The 20,889-nt window shown below is 44.7% G+C and overlaps 1 protein-coding gene across 1 annotated transcript in view; it reads right to left on the bottom strand.

Annotated features, from left to right (window-relative positions):
* The window catches only part of RTF1 (RTF1 homolog, Paf1/RNA polymerase II complex component), a 46,719-nt gene extending 25,834 nt beyond the window's left edge, over positions 1-20,885 (bottom strand). The window contains 7 exon segments of the mRNA XM_048484351.1: positions 5,860-5,974; positions 8,709-8,910; positions 11,591-11,738; positions 14,409-14,519; positions 20,668-20,773; positions 20,775-20,858; positions 20,860-20,885. Of these exon segments, the coding sequence (XP_048340308.1) occupies positions 5,860-5,974; positions 8,709-8,910; positions 11,591-11,738; positions 14,409-14,519; positions 20,668-20,773; positions 20,775-20,858; positions 20,860-20,885 (792 nt within the window).
* Between the last annotated feature and the right edge of the window lie 4 nt (positions 20,886-20,889).

Consider the following 20,889-nt stretch of genomic DNA (forward strand, 5'->3'; position numbering starts at 1 on the left):
GAGGGCTTTGCACAGGCTCAGGAGGCTATAGGGATCCCAGGTTTGAACCTTACACAGCTGGAGAGGGGGCCAAGGAGGCTTCTTCTTGCACGGTAAGGACTTTTGGCTTAAGGCCATTGTCAGCTGAAAGCATCTTCCCTTCCATACCTCATTTGTCCCGTAGGGATTGGCTATGGGGCATTCTGAGGAAGGAGTTCAAAGCAGCAGTCCTCTTGGATAATGCAGGGCCGGACTGGGCATAGTGCCAGAATGTTGGGCGTTCTTCTTCACGTCCAGCATTTCCTCTTCTGCTTGCAATTCAGTAGCTGTGGACTCTGCAGAGATTTTTTGAAATCACGTGCCACTCTGGGGCACTAGGCCGGAGGGAGAGCATAGTGGACTTTGGACAAGTAGAAGGGGGTTAGCAGAGCAGGAAGTATATGAAGCGTAGGGGAGGGAGCAAGCTGGCAAAGACCAGCCCAATGGTCTCAGTGGGGATGGGATCACTATACTGAGCTGGGGCAGCGAAGATCTCATGGGGAGCTCCTCGGGGGGAAGGGTTTGAGGTCACGGATCTTGGTTCCCAGGCTGAGGGGAGATGCCCGAAGTGCGGGAGCTACTCCCAAAGCGAGGCATTAGGAGGCCGCCAGGTCTTAGACTTTCCTGGGGGCCTTAGCCACTCTGGGGGGGGGAGGAACCCTCCCTCCGTCCAGGGGTTGTAGGCCCCGCCCGGGCACAGCCTACAATTCCTCCCGGGAAATGTCCTGGTTTGCCGCAGGTGAGACACTCGATCTCGGGGGCTGTCTCATGGCAGCTTGTGAAGGCGGCGGCTACAACTGCAGGCTTGATAGGCGAAAGACCCGATATCCTGGCAAGCTTTGAGGCATGTATGCAGCCAGCTTCGGGGAGTTCCTTCCTAGAGCCTGTATGATGATAAACTGGCAAAGGCACTCCAGCCGGAGGCCGTTCTCCTTGGCAAGGCGCTTGCAGGAGTTCGCCCACCGGAGCCTCCCCTGGGTGTCAACCCTGCCTGCCTTGAGGGGCCTCCTGGAGAACCTGTTCACAAACTCAGCATAGGGCTCTTGAGGCTTCTGCCGGGTGCTAGAAAAAACTTTGGGTTGGCTGTCCGGGTGTTGGGGACTTTCAAAAAGCATGCTTGTATGAAAGCTTATTCAGAAGGCGACCGTAAGAGTGTACACCGCAGGTGGTTCAATCTGATTTGTTAGGGGTTACACTGAAGGCATAAAACGGCCCGTAAAAAGCTGTGCTTGGCGGTGGCAGAGCCGCCGAGGCGGACTGCCCTGCCACTTCAAAACATTGCTGGCCGGACACAAGCTCTCCCAGATCACAAATTGTGCGGGGCTCAGGAGCATCACGAGGAAGGTGGTCTTCCAGTCGTCAGAACCATTAAGTGATTCCCGCGCACCACCTCTAGCATGCCTCTCACATAGGGGCTGGTGACTCCCGACGTCCCGCGTGACGCTCGGCTGCCGAGGCTCGAGTGAGGATGTTATAGCTTAGAGGGCGATTTTCGACAACCCCGCTGAATGGCATTCCACCCTCCCTCGGTATCTGTAGAAATGGGCCGGGGCGCATAATGCAAGAATATGTCGGCATCGCTGCTTCCGTCAGGGTTTCTTTCTTCCTGCAGACTGCGTTGTTAGCTATCGTTCATGCGAGAGTTTTCTCCAGCGCCATTAAATGGCGATGGCTAATGACGGAGGTCTGAGTGTGGCGAGGAAAATGAAGGCGGAGCAAAGGGGAGGGGGGTGGCTGAGCAGCGGGAGGAAGTTTGAAATGAAGCGAAGAAGGAGCAAGGGGGGGGCAGAAGGAGGGACAGGCGTCCAATTTGAGTGGATAGAGAAAATTCCGGGGTTGAAAATTGAAGGTGAAAGATGTCCGAAGGAGAGCGGCTCTACAGCAAGGGAGCCATAGGTCTGCAGGCTGATGGCGACATAACATTGACTCTCCACGTCAGTAGCAGTGAACGCATCGGGCGCCAGCGAGGGCTCTGTATGCGAAAATTAAGCCTCGCATGTTTTCCCAGTCCTTAAGATTCAATGTCCCCCCTCTGGGTACCATGGACTACTGAGCTTCGTCTCCTCAACCAATTCTGCGCCAGCTCCCTTCTCTACTTCTGAGGGGACTCCTGCCGCGCATTTCTCGCTAACGCCAGCGTTTCGGTTAGATCCAGCGTGCTTGTCATAAGCCCTGCTTTTGCAAGCTCCCCATACCTCACCGGTGTTCCGTCCCGGACGCAGAGAGTGTCCTAGAGACTGCTGCGATGTCTCTGGATGCGCCGATCCAGGGGAGGGACAGAAGCGATGCACCGAAGGCGGTGGTCCCTGGATCGCGCCGATCCAGCGGACTTCGGTATCGCTCCTTGACCCCTTTCCCAAGGCGACCCGGTGGAAGGCAAGGGTGGAGGTTCGAGGAATCCCGGGTTTCGACACCAGCCGTGGATGCGACCGCGTGGTCAAGCGTGAAGAACTGCAGACGCAGACAGCGGAAGATAACATCTGGTGGAGATACGCCAGCCAGCGGGAGCCCGAGGTCCAGTGGTTCCTAGCGAAGTCTCCCCCCAGTGCCTGCGTTCCTCGGCACCTTTTATTTGTTATTCTATCGAGTGTAGGGAGAGGGAGGACCGGGACGGGAGTTCGGCGGGAGAGCCGGGAGGCGGGAGGTCGGGAGATCATCATGTGATGCATGATCTCACCTGCCTGGCTTCACGATCTTGGCGGAGAGGAGCGTAAGCGTCTGAGCCTAATCCTCACCTGGGGGCAAGACCATTGTCCCTGCGCCCGGTGACTGAGCCAGACAGTTCATGACCCGTGACTCATAGGGGGATGAGGAGTGGGGGTGCGGTGCGACCAGAAGGCCGTAGGTCCGTTGGCGTCCCAACGTTCTACCACGGCGCTGCTGGGTCAGCAGTGCATTACTACATCCTGAAAGATGGTGTGATTTAGGGACCATCCCCAGTCTATAACAGATCTGCTCAGGTAGACTGCTTGCACATTGTCTGTGACCTTAATGTGACTTGCCTATAGGCTGGCCACGTTGTCCTCTGCCCACCTCATGATGAGGAAGGTTTTGTGATGCAGCCTGACTTTCGTGTCCCCTTAGGAATTCATATGAGCCTTGGCAGTCGTGCTTTCCATATGTACAGGTATATGGGACTTCAGTACTAATGACATGAAGGCATTCAAAGCTAAATGAATCTCTCTCAGCTCCAACAAGCTGATACTTAGGCAGCTCTTGGTAGAGAAACATCATCCTTGTGAAGAAAAGCCCAGACAGTGTGCTCCCCAGCCCACTTTGATTGCATTGGTGGTGACGATCACGTGCTCCTCTGGTAGAAAGGACTGCCCTTTGTTCAGATGCAAGGAAAGAGTCTGCTGCTCTAGTCCTCTCTAGGAACACAGGTAAGGCTTATGATGCCTTTGAGCAATGTCCTTTGTAGAGGACGTACATGGAACTGGGCCCACAGCACCATCTCTAGTGATGATATTAGAAGACCCAGGATGGTTCTTGAAGTCCTTCATCAACAGGATCTTCTTCTGCTTGTCTGCAGGTAAGGAAGCTCTTCCTCACGAAGGAATCTATCCTTGCACCCATATCCTGTGGAAGGATTCAGACTACTCCAATATAGACAGAGTTCAGTGACTGTCTCTGAGAAACGTTTCCCTGAAAGCAGCCCTGAGAAGGGTGTAATCTAAATAGGGATACATGTATATCCCCAGAAGCTGCAAGTGAGCCATAAGATGGCAGAGGACCTTTGTAAAAATCCCCAGGCCTGACAACAGTCCAAAGGGCAGAGCCCTGTACCGGTAGTGGTACACCCCAACACAGAAGAAAAGGAAATGTCTCAATGATGGGTGAATGGGGATGTGCAAGGACACTTCTTTTACGGGTGTGAGGTGGACCACCGTATCCCAAAGGATCTGAGTCTTGTGAGATAGGACAGGGGACTGGTGAAACAATGGGGGATGTGTGGATAGGAATTTGATCTGCACCACGTTGATAACCCAGTTGTTAGAACAGAACTGGCTCCAAATCAGGGCAGATTTCAGCAAGTGGCCCCCAACTTGCAAGTCAGGCAGAAGAGGCCTTGTTGGGCTGAGGCTTATCCTGCTTTCAGTATGGTCCTTGACCCTGGCAGAAAGCTCTACAGGTAGATGCTCTATTCAATATTGTATATAAAGCCCCTCTCGTCTGTATCTCCTTGGGGGTGACAAAAGGGATGCAAGTTTTCAAAATTCTTGAATTTGGAGGGTTCTTTTGTTTTAACAGCAGAAGGGGAGGAAGAAGGCATGGCTTTCCTTCTTACCTTCATCTCCACAAAGACCTTGTCTAGGACTGGTTTGCCAAAAACGTAGCTATTGCAAGATTGGTTTTTGTAACTTGGTCAATACAGTTTTATGGATATCACAGAACCAAATGATTCTTAAAAGTTACTTTGAGAGTGTTATTATAGGCCATTTCTGGCAAAGAATCACCTTAACAAGCACTAAAACTGAACTATCCCAAGTAGTCCCAGAGAGTGGATTAGTGGTGCTACTGCTTTGTCATTTGAATATAAGCACAAGAATGTGAAGAAACAACTGCCTACTTAAGAACTGAATTAAAACAGAACTCACAGAGAGAGAGAGAGACGAAACAGGAGAAAGGGTCAATGAGAATCAATGAGGGAATGCTAGATAAAACAGCAAAGTTTTATTTAATGGAAGGTAATGATAGAAGGGCGTAGACAAGTATCTCTGGGGAAGGAATTCCATTATTTTGGTGCCAAAACTGAAGAGGCTTCATCCTTAACCTTAACTCCCTCCCCCTTCCCCATAGTGGGTGGGCCACGACCACGACGGCAGAGGCACAATAACCTTCAAAGATAACCATAGTGGATGAGTAAATTCATATGGAAGTAGGCAGTCCCTGAGGTAAGAAGAAGAAGAAAAAGAAGAGAAGAAGAAGAAGAGTTCGGATTTATATCCCCCCTGTCTCTCCACTAGGAGACTCAAAGGGGCTTACAGTCTCCTTGCGCTCCCCCCGCCCCCCAACAAACACCCTGTGAGGTGAGTGGGGCTGAGAGAGCTCCGAAAAGCTGTGACTATCCCAAGGTCATCCAGCTGGCGTGTGTGGGAGTGCACAGGCTAATCTGAGTTCCCCAAATAAGCCTCCACAACTCGAGCGGCAGAGCTGGGAATCAAACCCGGTTCTGCCAGATCAGAGTGCACCTGCTCTTAGCCACTACGCCACTGCTGCTCCCAGTTGCATATAACTTTAAAAGTCAACAACAGAACCTTGAACTGGGCATAGAAGCAAATTGGAAGCCAGTGAAAGTGGAATAAGAGTGGAATAATATGATCCCCAACAATCCACTCCAGCCAGAATTCTGGTAGCAGCATTCTGTACCAAGAGTAGCTTTTGAATACTCTTCAATGGCAGCCCCATGTAGAGTGTGTTGTAGTAATCTAAACTAGATGTTCAGGGCATACTGAGGCAAGATCTTTCTTGCTCATGAAAGGCTGCAGCTGGTTAAAGGTGTTCCTAGTCACTGCTGCCTACTGATTTTTCAGCAGGAGGCTGCACAGTACCCTCGAACTATGAATCAGCTTCACTCCTTCAGGGGGGGAGTAGAACCTAATCCAAAAGACGAGATACATCAATTCCTATGCCAAGCCTTTCTCCCAGTATTAGCACTTCCATTTTGTTTCAGTGAGAACCACCTGGATGGACTTCCATCAAGATTAGTCTATATAGGTAACAAAAAATCATTTGGTTAAGATTAAGATGCATAATACATTGGCATCTAAGTCACTTAGCTTCACCAATAACTAGCAGAAGAAATTTCTAGCCTCTAGGGACAGCAAATGTTTTTCCTACCTGGGATTCTTGGATCTGTGTAAGTTTCTTCTTTTCCTGTTCTTCTTCTTGCTTTTTCTTTTTCTCTTTCTTTTCTTTCTTTTTTGCAGTCTTTAATTTCTTCTTTATTTCAAACCTGCACATGGACACAAGGTTAAAAGATAAACAGAAGACTGCATGCAGTTTCCCACACAGCAAATTCAAACAGCAGGTTAGATTAATGGCTTTGAATTGAGGAATGAGCCGCCCTTCATAACACCATTACATGGCTTTCATTTGTTAGTCGTCTCCAGGGGCTGTCGGGAGAGGAGAAAGTGTTTACATGCCACTTGAAGAACTTGAGCAGACTTTGCTTTTGAAGAAGGGAACACCTTCTGATATAGCTTAATATAATTATTATTTCACGGCTTTCCTCACATTTCCAGAGATCCATGGCAGGAAGCCTACAAATGTCCAAATTGCTGGCCCTTCAAGCTCCTGCCTGCCTGCAGCACACTGGCTAGCTGCCTTACCCTAGATGCAAAACCTGCATTTATGAATAAGGGTAAAGTTGTGTGTTTCTCCAGCCCAGATCCTTGTCTCTGTGCACAACAAACACATGTGGATGTTCAGCACCCAGCAAGGCTAAAGCATGGAGTGGCTCACTGATCCTAACCAGGAATACCTTGGAGGGGAAGAAGGGGGGAATAAAAATGGTTTTTTATCTACGACGTTCTGGAAAAGTCCCTCCGTTTTAATGATGGCCATGGTTCCTTGGGCTGCTTCAGATGAGGCCTTGGCATGAAGACCCCAAGAGGCCAAATATAAGACAACCATCAGTAGTTCAGGCAAGGAAACAGACAATGAAATTAAAAAACCTTCCCATTCTATCCCATGTATCCAACAGCAGATACATACAATTGAAAACAGAAACTCTGACCAGGTACATGAAGAGAGCCATAAAAATCACAATAGATCACCATAACTCTTCTTCCTTGGTCCATTCACCATTCAGCAACATCACATTTAGGCCTGATGGCCAAGTGCCCACCAGTGAGGGAACAAACAGAACGAGAGAAAAACAATCATATAACTCCCCACTCACTTTATCTGCCATTCTGACACACAGCATCGTATCTTCTGGGGCAGCTTGATGAAAATGTCAACTTTAAGTGTGTTCAGTACTAGGGATCATTAGAAAAGGGACTGAAAATAATGGCCTAAATTATAATGACCCGGAACAGAATTATAGTGCTGCCTCATTTGGAACACTGTGCACAGTTCTGGTTACTGCACCACAAAAAAAGATCTCTCAGAGCTGGAAAAAAAATGAAAAGAGGGCAACCCAAGATTGAGAAGTTAGGGCACCTTTCCTCTGAGGAAAGGCTAAAAAGTCTGGGGCTGATCAGTTTAGAAAAACAGTGACGAAAGAGGGATACAATTTAATTTTAAAACTGATGTATGGAATGGAGAAAAAGTACTGTGTCTACTTTCTCCTTCTCCCATTATACTAGTACAGTGATGGCGAACCTATGGCACTCCAGATGTTCATGGACTACAATTCCCATCAGCCCCTGCCAGCATGGCCAATTGGCCATGCTGGCAGGGGCTGATGGGAATTGTAGTCCATGAACATCTGGAGTGCCATAGGTTCGCCACCACGGTACTAGAACCTGAAGGTGCCCAGGTTACCCAGCAGGAATGTAGGAGTGTGGAAAGACATCTGGTTCACCAGATAAGCCTCTGCCACTCAGGTGGAGGAGTAGGGAATCAAACCCGGTTCTCCAGATTAGAATCCACTTGCTCTTAACCACTACACCACGCTGGCTCTATACCAGGGGTAGGGAACCTGCGGCTCTCCAGATGTTCAGGAACTACAATTCCCATCAGCCCCTACCAGCATGGCCAATTGACCATGCTGACAGAGGCTGATGGGAATTGTAGTTCCTGAACATCTGGAGAGCCGCAGGTTCCCTACCCCTGCTCTATACCATTGCTGGTTCTTACAGTCCATTTCACCAGGATCTCACCTTGACTCCATCTTTCATGGTAAGAAATGTATAAGAGGAGCAGCAGTGGCATAGTGGTTAAGAGCAGGTGTGCTCTAATCTGGATGAACTGTGTTTGATTCCCCGCTCTGCCACCTGAGCTGTGGAGGCTTATCTGGGGAATTCAGATTAGTCTGTACCAGGGGTAGGGAACCTTTAACACTCAAGGAGCCATTTGGACCCGTTTTCCAAGGGAAAAGAAAACACTTGGAGCCGCAAATAATTTTTGAAATTTAAAATAAAGATAACACTATATATATTCAGGGTTTTTTACCTTTTACTCCGCTCATTCTGAGAAGCGCATGGATGCGCCCGCCCTGCTGCCTGCAGGGTGGGCAAGGATGAAGCCGGCGGCTTGGGCTCACCGGCCACCGGGAAAGCGCGCGCCCGCCCCACTGCAACGGGGCAGGCGAGAGGGAAAGCCCGCGGCGGGGCCCAGCCGATGGGGCCGGTGGCTCGGCTAGTGGAGCCACAGTGCAAGGGCAGAAGAGCCGCATGCGGCTCTCGAGCCGCAGGTTCCCTACCCCTGGTCTGTACACTCCAACACACGCCAGCTGGGTGACCTTGGGTTAGTCACAGTTCTTCTGAGCTCTCTCAGCCCCACCTACCTCGCAGGGTGTTTGTTGTGAGGAGGGAAGGGGAATGAGCCTTTGTAAGCCCCTTTGAGTCTCCTAGAGGAGAGAGGGGGGATATACATGCAATTCTTCTTTTCTTCTTCTCAGGTTCAAACAGTAGATGTTGTTTAATATCTGCTATTTCTGGGTAAGGGAAACTGAGTGTTCGCAAATAAAGAGAGTGTGTCCTAAAATTGGTACCTAAAAGGATTTGTAATCCAAACCTTACCTTCGCTTCAGCACCTCTCTCTTCTCTATCCGGTTGAACAGCTCCTGTTCCCTCTCTTTCTCAGTCATTTGTTCCAATCGAGCTCTATCTTCCTCATCACCCATGAGGTCTTCCCCATAGCCATCTGTGAACTCATCTTCAGATGACGAATCAGAGTCTGAACTGGATGAACAGGTGTTGCTTTCAGAGTCTGATACCTCACCTGAAACAGAACAAAATTATTTCCATTTGCTGCTGCAACCAAGAAACTCCAGGTAAAGCTTAACTACCTAGTTTAAGTCACTGGCTTACATTTATCCTCTCAACCCATGTCTTTTCTCTCCATTAAAATTTGGGCTATAAGCTCTTTGAACAGAGACCTGTCTTCTGCTACAGGATGCTATGCATAATAATTACACATCCAGGAATTTCATATGCCTTCCTTACAGTATCAGCACCACTAACCAACATCTTAAAACATTTATGTTACTATATCCTTTATTATCTTTCAGTAAACTGAAGCTGATAGATTTAGGCACACTTTATAATGATTAGGCTTTAAGGCTGAAATTTTAGTTCAGGATATTTGTAAAGTGGCCAAAAATTCTAGTCCACTCACTGTGCCTTTTCCCTGAGAATCTCTGTTATCCATTCAACATCAAAACGGGGGCTAGGACCTGAACAATTACTACCCAATCAACACCAGGAAAGATTCTAGGGCAGAGCATTAAACAGACAATCTATAAGCACTTAGAAGGGAATACTGTGATCACTAAAAGTTAACATGGCTTCTTCAAAAACAAGTCATGTCAGACTAATCATATCTCTCTTTATTAGAGAGTCAAGCTTGGTAGATGACAAGAATGTGGGGATGTAGCATTCCTTGATTTTAGTAAGGCCTTTGACAAGTTGCCCCATGATATTCTTGTAAGCAAGCTAGTAAAATGTGGCTAGACAATGCTACTGTTAGATGGATTTGTAATTGGTTGACTGGCTGAACCCAAAGAGTGCTCATCAATAGCTCATATTCATTCTAGAGAGAAGTGACTTGTGGGGTGCCACAGGGTTCTGTCCTGGGCCCAGTGCTATATTTTTATCAATGATTTGGATGATGGAATTGAGGGTATGCTAATCAAATTGGTAGATGATACCAAATTAGAAGGGATAGCTAATATCCCAGAGGACAGGGTCAGAATTCAAAATGACCTGGACAGATTAGAGAGCTGAGCCAAAACAAACAAAATGAATTTCAACAGAGATAAATGTAAGATACTACACTTAGGCAGAATAAATGAAATGCACAGATATAGGATGGGTGACACCTGGCTTGACAATACTACATGTGAAAGGGATCTGGGAGTCTTAGTAGACTACACACTGAACATGAGTCAGAAGTGATATAACAGCCAAGAAAGTCAATGCAATTCTGGGCTGCATCAATAGGACTATGGTGTCTAGATTGAAGGACGTAATAGCACCACTCTATTCTGCATTGGTCAGACCTCACCTGGAATACTGTGTCCAGTTCTGGGCACCACAATTCAAGAAGGATATTGACAAGATGGAACAGGTCCAGAGGAGGATGACCAAAATGGTAAAAAGTCTGGAATCTATGCCCTATGAGAAGAAACTTAGGGAGCTGGGTATGTTTAGTCTGGAGAAGAGAAGGTTAAGGGGTGATATGGTAGCCATGCTTAGATACTGGAAGGGATGTCATGATGAAGATGGAACAAGCTTGTTTTCTGCTGCTCTAGAGACTAGGACAAGGAGTAATGGATTCAAGGTACAGGAAAAGAGATTCCACCTAAACATTAGGAAGAACTTCCTGACGGTAAGGGCTGTTCAATAGTGAAATACTGGTGTGTAGTGGAGCCTCCTTCTCTGGAAAATTTTAAACAGTGGCTGGATGATCATATGTCAGGAGTGCTTTGATTGTGTGTTCCTGCATGGCAAGGGGTTGGACTTAATTGCCCTTGTGGTCTCTTCCAACTCTATAATTCTCTTTATTGCCTTCCCCCAGCTGTACTGACAAACACATGTCCATATATGCACACTCATTTCAGAGCAACTTATGTTTCATTACACTAATTATGTTAGGTTGCCAAAATGTAATAGTATGCAACTTATTGTTGTTCTTTATGTATCTACGCCATCTTCGAAGCATCAGTTCTTAACTCCTGTACTAGGGAACAACATTGAATAAAATGAGTCACAGGCTATTGCAATTTAGATTATTTCTGGCTGCATTCGTTTTCCAGATTTTTTTACTGCTAGTTGTATCCTATGCACTGCAACAGAAGGCAGTAGCAAATCTTCCATCTTTCCCTTCTTCCAGCGGCTGCTGGTGAGCATTGATGATATCAGGGTTTGAGAAACCTGTGCAGGTAAAAGCTGTGTTACCTGAACAACTGCAGTGAGGAAGTAGCTGCAAGCAGTACTGCCCATCCTGCCTCCTGCGCTGAAAGGAGGGAATCAGGGGATTCAACCACATATCACTACTAGTTTCAATAACAATGAGTAAAAGAACCCAATACACTTTACAGCATAAAGGAACAGACATCTCAATTAGTAGCATGTTGGTGACTTTCGAGAAGTCACTAGAACACCTGTAAAACTGACAGAAGGAGCAAGAAATGACTGAGGACTAAGATGAAAAATTAGGTGATTGGCATTTTAAACCTTTCTCAATTTATTCCTTGGTCTTCGAATAGACTATAAAACAGGTTTATGAATAGGGAAAGATAAATAATCGCACTGGTGTTTTAGGAATGCTTTCACAGTACATCAGCCTAACACCAGAGCAGAGATAATTTGGAGCAGAACCCATGCTTCAAACCAAACTGAAAGAGAGCAATCTCAAAACAATCTTCAACACTACTGACAAGACGCATGTGCTCACTTACCTTCCTCAGGCGCTGAGCTCTCTGCAGAACTCTCTTTGTCAGAACTGCCTGATGAGGCTGTTTTGTTCATCTGCTTCTTCATTGCTCCTTTTTTCTCTGCTTTCCCTGCTTTCCCTTTCTTTTTGTTTTTAGCACCTCCAACTGTCCACTGTAAAACAAAAGCAGGAAAGAGAATGGTGTAACAAGACTGAAGTCTCTCAGCAAACATCATACATTTAAACACCACAGAGAAAGTGAAGTAATTGTGTTGCTTAAAAACTACTGGTTATATCTCTTCATAAATTCATCACAGGAAACCAAATCTACAAGAGGTATGTCTGGTATACAGAAGATTATGTTATGGTAGAAAGGGGGAAACAGCGACTCTCCTTGCTGAGAAACTCCCTTAGACCAAGGGTTTCCTAGAAAGTATCCTGATAACCAGCTGCTACCACTCAAGACCCTGAGAACATTTAGACCGACCTCCCAAGAAGGTAGTCTTCTAGCACAGTACTTGAGCAATAACAAAATAACTTAAAATCAACTGGGTAGCACCCATGCAGTCTAGCATATGGGGAAGAGATTAAAAGAAAAATCCCAGAGAAACAGAAGTACTATGCAAAGCCAAAAATGTCTTCATAAAAAGGTTTATTTTAAAATAGACTGAAAAAAGGGAAAGGGTAGTGAACTCAAAATGGGGTGGAAATGGAAAGGAAAGGCACACAACAACACAGAAATATTCAAATGAAAAGCAATACAGCTGTATTAAGCTAAATGTGTTGCCCATGCTGTAGCTGGTTCCTCAGAGCATGTGTAAAGTTCCTTGTAGCAACAAGAAGTCAAAGGAATCCTTAACCACTACCCAACTTCCTGTGGACCTAGTTTTCACTGAAGAACTTAAAACTGGAGATAAGGGAAAATCCCAACTGTCCAAATAGTTATACTAAACAGAATTGGATCTAAGGCAGCCTCCTTTCTAAGGATCCTTCCGCACCTGCAGAATAATGCACTTTCAATGCACTCTGCAGCTGGATTTTACTGTGCGGAATAGCAAAATCTACTTGCAAACAATTGTGAAAGTGAATTGAAAGTGCTTTATTCTGCATGTGCAGAAGGGGCCTGGGTGTTTCTCCAATTCCATGTAATCCCCAACTCTGAGGTCAGAGCTACTTTTACCAATCAGAACCATACACAGTATAGTCCCAGTTACATCAACTATCTGGCAATGGCTCTGAGCTTCCATGACAAATAGATGGTCTAGTTCAAACCAGATAGCACTTTGTCAAAAGGAACTGTCAGCTACCATGATCCAATGTGGAATGGACTCATTATCTAGGGTACATCATCCCAGACACTCATGGTAACACTGCTAAGCCCCATCAAGTTTTAGGATTTCTGTAACAGACTGCTTCTCTAAAGAGGTTAGGGTTAGATCATGCACACCCACCCAAATTAGTTCTACACGGTTTAAAAACGTAAGTGCAGGAAACTACTTTTCTAACTGAAATGCCAGGTTGACACTCTGATCATTGAACAAAAATAAAGCATTAAAAATATTTCTGTAAAACACATGGCACAGGACTAGAAATCTACACAGGGAGCAAAATTGATAGAATAAATCTTTCCCACTTCCTTTTCTGACTGCAACATTCTTAACTCAGAACTCCACTCACTTGCATCACATGTACCATTCTGTGTTCTACTTGCAGTTCTTAGAACCCAAGCTGCTAGTTGGTTTTGTCTGCTTTACAGCAGGTATATTTGAGGTTTTTCTGCAAAATCTTAAACTAATGCTACATTCCTAACTAGCTGCACTATGGGAGGCATCCTTCAGCAGGGTTTGTCCTCCAGTTCTGGAAGTAGTATTCTATGGCTCCTTAACACATTATTAAGAAAATGCGAGAGCAGGTACAATACTGAGTTCAGTGTGAAACATGAGGATATTAAGAAATGCTCGCACTCCACGGCAGCATGTAACTATGACTGAAGCATGCAAGTCTCCTTCCAGGGAGTTTTTTTCCAGGGGGGGATGCATTTTTCATATCTTGTGCCTCATAATGATGGTGGAAAGTGCCATTAAGTCACAGTTCACTTAAAGCATAAGTGTCAAACTCGTGGCCCTCCAGATGTTATGGACTACAGTTCCCATCATCCTCTGCCAACATCATGCTGGCAGGGGATGATGGGAACTGTAGTCCATAACATCTGGAGGGCCGCGAGTTTGACACCTGTGACTTAAAGCAATCCTACAGGGTTTTCAAAGCAAGAGGCATTCAGAAGTGGTTTACTATTGCCTACCCCTGCATAGCAACTTCCTTTGCAGTCTCTCGTTCAAATGCTAACCAGATCTTGATTAGCTTTTGAGATCTGACAAAATAAGGCTGGTCTGATCCATCCAGGTCAGGGAGAACCACTGGGCCTCAGAACACAAGTTAGTGTTTGTCTGTTAAATGTGGCTTTTTTTCCCTTAGCATCTTTGCCAGAGTTCTTTCATATCTTAAGTTAAAAGAAAGGAAAAATAATGCATATACATCCCAAACACTTATATATTCAAAGATTTTCTATAAAAAGAAGGATTTTTTTATTCTAGACATTGTCCTGTAAATTTTCATCTCGTCCATTTCCCCCCACACCCACAATAATACCCTGGCCAATCCAAAAAGACATTATCTATTAGAAGCAGGGGAGCATAAGCCACTTCCTAAATCTAGATCCACTCATAAATAAAATACAACACCAAACATTTGCAGAGAACAACCCATTGTAATATCTTTGCTGCTAATATGGCAGCAATCAGCTACCTAATTTTCAAAAGTGTTTACCTATCTACAGTACTTACCTCATCATCACTGTCTGAAGTTTCAGAGTCTGATGAAGCCGTTGGCTTGCTAGCAGGTGCTTCCTTTTCCTCAGAGTCACTACGTTTTCGTTTGGCCAAGGACAGGAGCTCCTGATGAAGCAGAATATACAGTTAGCTTCAAGCTCCTCTCCAACTTTGACATAACAGTTACAATTTCTTGTACATTAACTCCCATTGCCCCCCACGGAATCATTTTAAATATGAATGATCTTTAAATAAGTTAGTAATGACCCAGTATAATTTATGCTTGTAAAAAATCAGACACAGAGTAGGGCTTATTTATACCCTGCCTTCCTTCCCAATGGGCACCTAAAATAGCTTATATCATTCTCTTCTCCATTTTATTCTCACAACAACCCTATAAAGTAGTTTGGGGCTGAGAGATTGTGACTGGCTGAAGGCCATCCAGTGAGCTTCCATGCCTGAGTGGGGAATTTGAACCAAGGTTTCCCTGATGCTCTGTTACTTTTTACTACTACACCACACTAGCTCTGTTTCTACTGGCTCTTTGGCATTCCATCTTGATTGCACAGGTTTAGCTGCCAAAATTATGGCTGTGTCCTAGGTTCATATGACATGCTGCCTGATTACAAAAGTATGACTGGGTGATCAGAAGCTCTATCAAAGACTTTAATGACCACACCTTCTCTGCTCCCTGCCAATGGTGAAGCTACAAGGGGGCAGGGAGTGCGCTGTGCACCGGCACACGCCTGGGGGCACGGAAAATCGCCCCCAGGCCCCTCCCCCTTTCCTTTGCCCCCCATGGCGCCCCCTTCCCCCACTTACCTTAGTTCCTTTCCTTTTTGAGAACTTTTTCAGACTGCAAAAGGCCTGTTCACAGTTAAAATGGCCTGAGGAACTACAGTTCCCAGGAGAACTTGGGGCTCACAAGGTCTCCTGGGAAGTATAGTGCCCATCAGGCTGTTTTTACTGAGAAAAGGCCTTTTGCAGTCTGAAAAAGTTCTCAGAAAGGAAAGGAACTAAGGTGAAGATGAAATGAAACTTGAAGAAACGAGAGCAGAAAATATAGAATGTGCACTGGGTGCAGTTTGGCCCAGCTACGCCTCTGCTCCCTGCCATCTAAATTGGAATGGCTTCAATCGCTTGTGTTAAGGCAAGCTATGGTTATGGGTTCAGCAATTCAGAAGTCACATCAGACGATTTTATCATGAACAGGAAAATAAACAGGTGACCACTAAACTTTGGTGATCAGGCAGCACATAATCTGAGCTGCACCTCAGTGAACGTTAATAAAATAAAAATAATCTTAATAAAAATTTCTAATCAACCTCACATAAAACGCACCCAACTTTCTCCCCTTTTAAAAGTCTTGTTGTTATATAGGTAGTTTAAAAAGGAGTCATAATATTGCTGGGCACCATTGATTCAAGGGAGAGATAACAATTGGAAGGAAGGTACAGAGAGAAAATATGTGGGCCAAAATAAAATGAGAGAAAAGGGGAAGGGAAGCAGTGGAAGCAGTTGCAGCCCACAATTATAGCCTGGCGGAAATCTGTTTTACAGGCCCTGTTGAACTGAACCAGGTTCCACAAGGTCTGGCTCTCAGTAGAAAGAGAATTCCACCAGGCTGGGGTAAGGGCTGAAAAAGCCCTGTCTCTGATTGAAGATAGCCAGAAAGTTTTGGGACCAGGGTTACCAGGAATTATTTTTATTAAAACCTAGCACACTCTGGGAGGTATTTAGGGATTATTTCTTCGGAGTCTAAGAACTCACCTGAAGTCCCTCAAATAGTATGAATATGATAGAAGCACGTTGAAACCTCTTTTAAATATTAATTTAAATACAAGTATGGGATTTTTTTCATTCCCAAACTCATGGTATTTCCATATTTTTATGGTACAGGTTTGCAAAATTTTAAAAGTATCAGTGTCTGGCAACATCAGCTAGTTTCACCTGTAATCCTTGTGATTTCTAGGCTACATTCCTGGGAACTCCAGAGTTCCTCAGAAACTTGCTAGGGAGTTGTCAATAAGATCAGTAAGGGAAGACACTCTTTAATGAAATATGTAATTATAGATTAGTATTGTCTATAGTCTTAGTTCAACCAGGGAAACATCTACCAGTACCCCATATGAATGGTATGAACACAATTGAGTTCTTTTTGCAGGTCAGTAAATGGTGGAAAGAAACTTGGCACACTGGATTTTGTAGTTCCTGTCTATTCAGGTCACAGTCTATAGTACTAACTTTCTGTTAAATAAATTATGTAGAAGTGAAATGGAAAAGGGCCTGGGGGGGGGAAATTATTTTGCATGAGTAGCAATGGATTCGGAAAATGAGACCAAAATATTGATCTCAATAGATGAAGAAACCTTCTTAAAACTTATATTTGGATGACATTTAATCCCATGTCAATTATCATGTACATATAACATTCCAAATTATATATGCTGGTGATGTGCTGCAACAAGAGCTGAACAAGTCCATATTCTTGGGGAGAGGGGGTGAATTTGTAAAAGTCCAGAAAAGTTGGACTTCAGTATTAAAATTAATAATGAAACCCAGGTTATAAAATCCCCCAAGACTCAAAAGCAATTCTCTTTCTGCTATCTGAATTATCTGGTTCAAGATACAGATCTTGAAACAGTGTTGAATTTATTAATGTTAATAAGCTTAAGTTTATTAAGTACAAGTTTCCCCATAGTATCAGATTGGTTGTATTTAGCACAGAAGTTAACATATCTAACAAAACTGATGTGTTACAAACAATATTTAAGTGGTACTGATGCTTTCACTGATAAGTTTCTTGAACTATATGCTTTTAAAATAACATTTTGCAATAGCAAGTATGAAGATGGGATTTGACCATGTATATTTTTTCAACCAGTGGGAGACTGGGTCCTTTGTTTAGAATATAGGCTGGTTTTTTATTCCTTTTAGTTAAATAAAAAAGTTTGTTTAAAAACTTAGTCACAGAAATGTACATTCCACAAGATAACCCTCATTCCTGCTCCACAGCAAGGAAAAATTTGAACTGCGCCTTAACAATAGAATTCTCAAAAGTTGCAGCAGCAAGAAATTTACTGGAAATATAGAGTTAGGAATTTTAATTTAATGCTATTAATTTACATTATTGTCCCATCATTTCCTCTAGTACTAAGATGCTTACAGCTTTATTATATGGCCAGCATATTACATTGATTAAAATAAAATCTTCAACTGGACATGTTTGATTAGGTGAACTCTTTCTACAAACAGTGGTTCTCAGCCTGGGGGTCGAACGACCCTTTCACAGGGGTCGGCTAAGTCTCTGCATCAGTGTTCTCCATCTGTAAAATGGATAAATGTTAGGGTTGGGGGTCACCACAACATGAGCAACTGTATTAAAGGGTCGCCGCATTAGGAAGGTTGAGAACCAGTGTTCTACATCATTCTTCCATTTGCTCACAAATATATCTTTCAACCCTAAAGAGGCAAAACTTGAAGATGGATCTCTAAGGCAAATACCCAGAAGTTCATGGCTGCACTCCTTGCATTTGCTGCTAATGAACATAAGCCTAGCTTGAGGCTCATAACTGCCATTACATGTTTAGGGTGTCCAAGAACCCACACTGGTACTCGATTAAGTAGATGAGTCCTCACTTTGATTTTGTATGCACAAACTGCAGCAGGAATGTAACATCCATGTTTAACATAAAATAATCAGTCAATTATTTGAGCCGATTATATGGCACTCAGCTGTGCATTTGGGAGATGTACAGTCCATTTACCAGAAGAATGAAATATAATGTCCAAATACATATAGGACCACACTTATTCCAGCAGATGTCCATCCAAAGGCATTTCATATTTAACTCTGCTATTTTCTTTTAGCAACCTTGGCCACATGTGCTAAGATCTATAGTCAAGAATCCTTGCTTCAGTAAGACTTCTTCTAATGATGCCAGATGACAAGCAGGCCCATATAAACATATACTGAACTGGAAAACTATCAAGCAAATAGGTAACAGAATCAGCTTTGCTGATGCTCATTTAGAACATCCATTATGAGCAGCCTCCAGATCAGACCAAAGATACAAGCGCTATTCTACATAATATGAAAACAGCTAAAACAATTAAATAATGTATAGGGAAACACATATAAATAAACCCAACAACCTTGATTGCTTAACAACTGTATTAAATATTCTGTTCAGTTGTACTTTTTGTGTTTGAGATTGATACTTTCTATCAGCTAGCTTCTCCCTTTCCTGTCTTTTTGTTTCATCTCTCTTTTTTCAGAATACTACACACTTTAACTTCAAAGAAAGTTCAACAGGATTTACTTCCTGACTGGAATTGAACTGACTTTTCCCTGACAAAGTACCAGATGAATTGCATTTTTGAGGCCTACAGTTCTACTATGCACTTTGTTATTATGATTCAAATGTTTTGCCTGGGCCTATGAACTTGCCTGTAACCTGCCTTGGACTAAATAGGCAAGACAAAATAGTTCAAATAAAAAAACAGGCAAGCTTCAGGTTCTTCCTGTCCAGTTCATTGTACAATCCACAACCATAATATTAAAAACTACTTGGTTAAGCACAAATAGGCAAAGATTTTTTCATACATCGAAGGGAAATAAAATAGAAGTCCAGTGGCATCTTAAAGATGAACTAAATTGATTCCAATATAATATTTAATGAGTCAGTGATCCATCAGACACATGAGATTTTTATCCAGTATTCAGATACATCTGTAACAAAAACCACAAAGAAAGGTAGAAGGGGCAAGGGAAAGATGTTCCTTAGACATCTTTTGCTTGCATTTTTTTGGTATAAATGTTATCTTCTAATAGATGAAAACTTCAAGATGGAGTGAGACCTGACTCACAAAAGCTTACACTGAAATGCATTTTGTTAGTCTTTAATGTGTCACTGGACCCTATTTTATTTAACTGTTACACATTAAGACATCTGGGAATGTACAGTCAAAGGCTTTCATGGCAGGAAGGATGTTGTGGGTTTTCTAGGGTGTATGGCATATTCCAGTAGTATTTTTTCTCGACATGGGAGATGCCAGCCACAGATGCAGGCAAAACGTCAGGAGAAAAATACTACTTGAACATGGTCATATAACCCGGAAAACCCACAACATCCTAACTTCTAGGAATATCAGTATTAAAAGAAAGAACTCTGCAAAATGCAGATAGGTACTTTTAATGTATATGTACTTCAAGAGCACAGTGTTAGTTCCATTTCTATCAATGGTCTTTATAGGCATATAAATTTTGAACCCATGTCTAGCGGAAGTGCTGCCAACCAATAGATTTCAAAGTGGCAGTACTCATCTCACAGCACTACAGTCTCCAGGTGAAAGTGGGCGAGACACAACACTAGCAGCAGCTTATCTGCCCTTCAAGATGTACACACCTTAGATAAGTCCAGGGAAACAGAAAAAAAACACTGGACATATTCAAGGCTCAGCATCACAGGGGAACAGATTTGAGCACTGACAACTGAGGTAATGAGAACACTCTGCCAGAAGCCAAATCAAACTTACAAGATGCTCACCAACAGCGCTAGGATGCCTAAGAAACAAATGTCAACACTTTCCAATCCGAGACACATGGATAGGAAAAGCTACCCAAACACCACTGACTGTTTAAGAAACACAACTGTGAAGGCTCAGGCAGGCAGCTCGGCTACTCAGCACAACAGAGCTTAGAGTCTGAAACTCAACTGGAGAACTTTCCGCCTTGATGGCTGCACAACAGTAGGCCTCTTTACCTCTCGGAGCAAAGCTTAAGCTAAGCGTTGGGATAAGAGTTTGCAACCGTTCAGTTAGCAGTAATTCCCAAGAACCACCCAGTCTCATGTAGACAAGGTCTCCACGAGAGCCTGTTGAAGTGGGACGCCCAGATGCAGGTCTGCCCATCCCACAAACAACACATGTATTTGCTTTTTCTTCTTTACCACCTGCTGGGGCAAATCTCTCCGCCCCCCACCCCAATCCTAGCCGATCAACGTCACCGCCGTTGCACCTCAGCCACCCCTTTCCAAGTAGCCAAATCAGCCCCTCACAACACCGTTCCGCACGCCCACTTCGTCTCCTCCAGGTTTCTTTCCACGAAGCCCCCGCTGCCCTACCGCGCCCGCCCGAATGCACCGCGCGCCTCTCTCGCAGGCCGAGAAAGCCCCCACCCACCCCCACCACCCCACGGAGCTTCCTCGGGCCCCCTGCCCAACAGAGGCCGGCAGGGAGCTCCGGCTGGGCCCAGCGAGCTGGCTGTGCCCACCTGGTCCAGGTTCTCCTCGCTGCCGCTGTCTTCTGTGTCGGAGTCAATGAGGACGCGGCCTTTCCGCTTCTTCACCATGACGGAACCGGCCTCAGCGCCGCCCGACTCCTCTGCTGCTCACAGAGCGCCCCGCGTCGCGGCTGGTGCGGCGCTCAAAGCCGCCGGGCCTTCGCCTCGCCAGCCGCCCGCCCGCCCCGGACACAAAGGGCACCGAGCATGCGC

Source organism: Sphaerodactylus townsendi, linkage group LG02 (genome assembly GCF_021028975.2).
Source record: "Sphaerodactylus townsendi isolate TG3544 linkage group LG02, MPM_Stown_v2.3, whole genome shotgun sequence".
Lineage (NCBI taxonomy): Eukaryota > Metazoa > Chordata > Lepidosauria > Squamata > Sphaerodactylidae > Sphaerodactylus > Sphaerodactylus townsendi.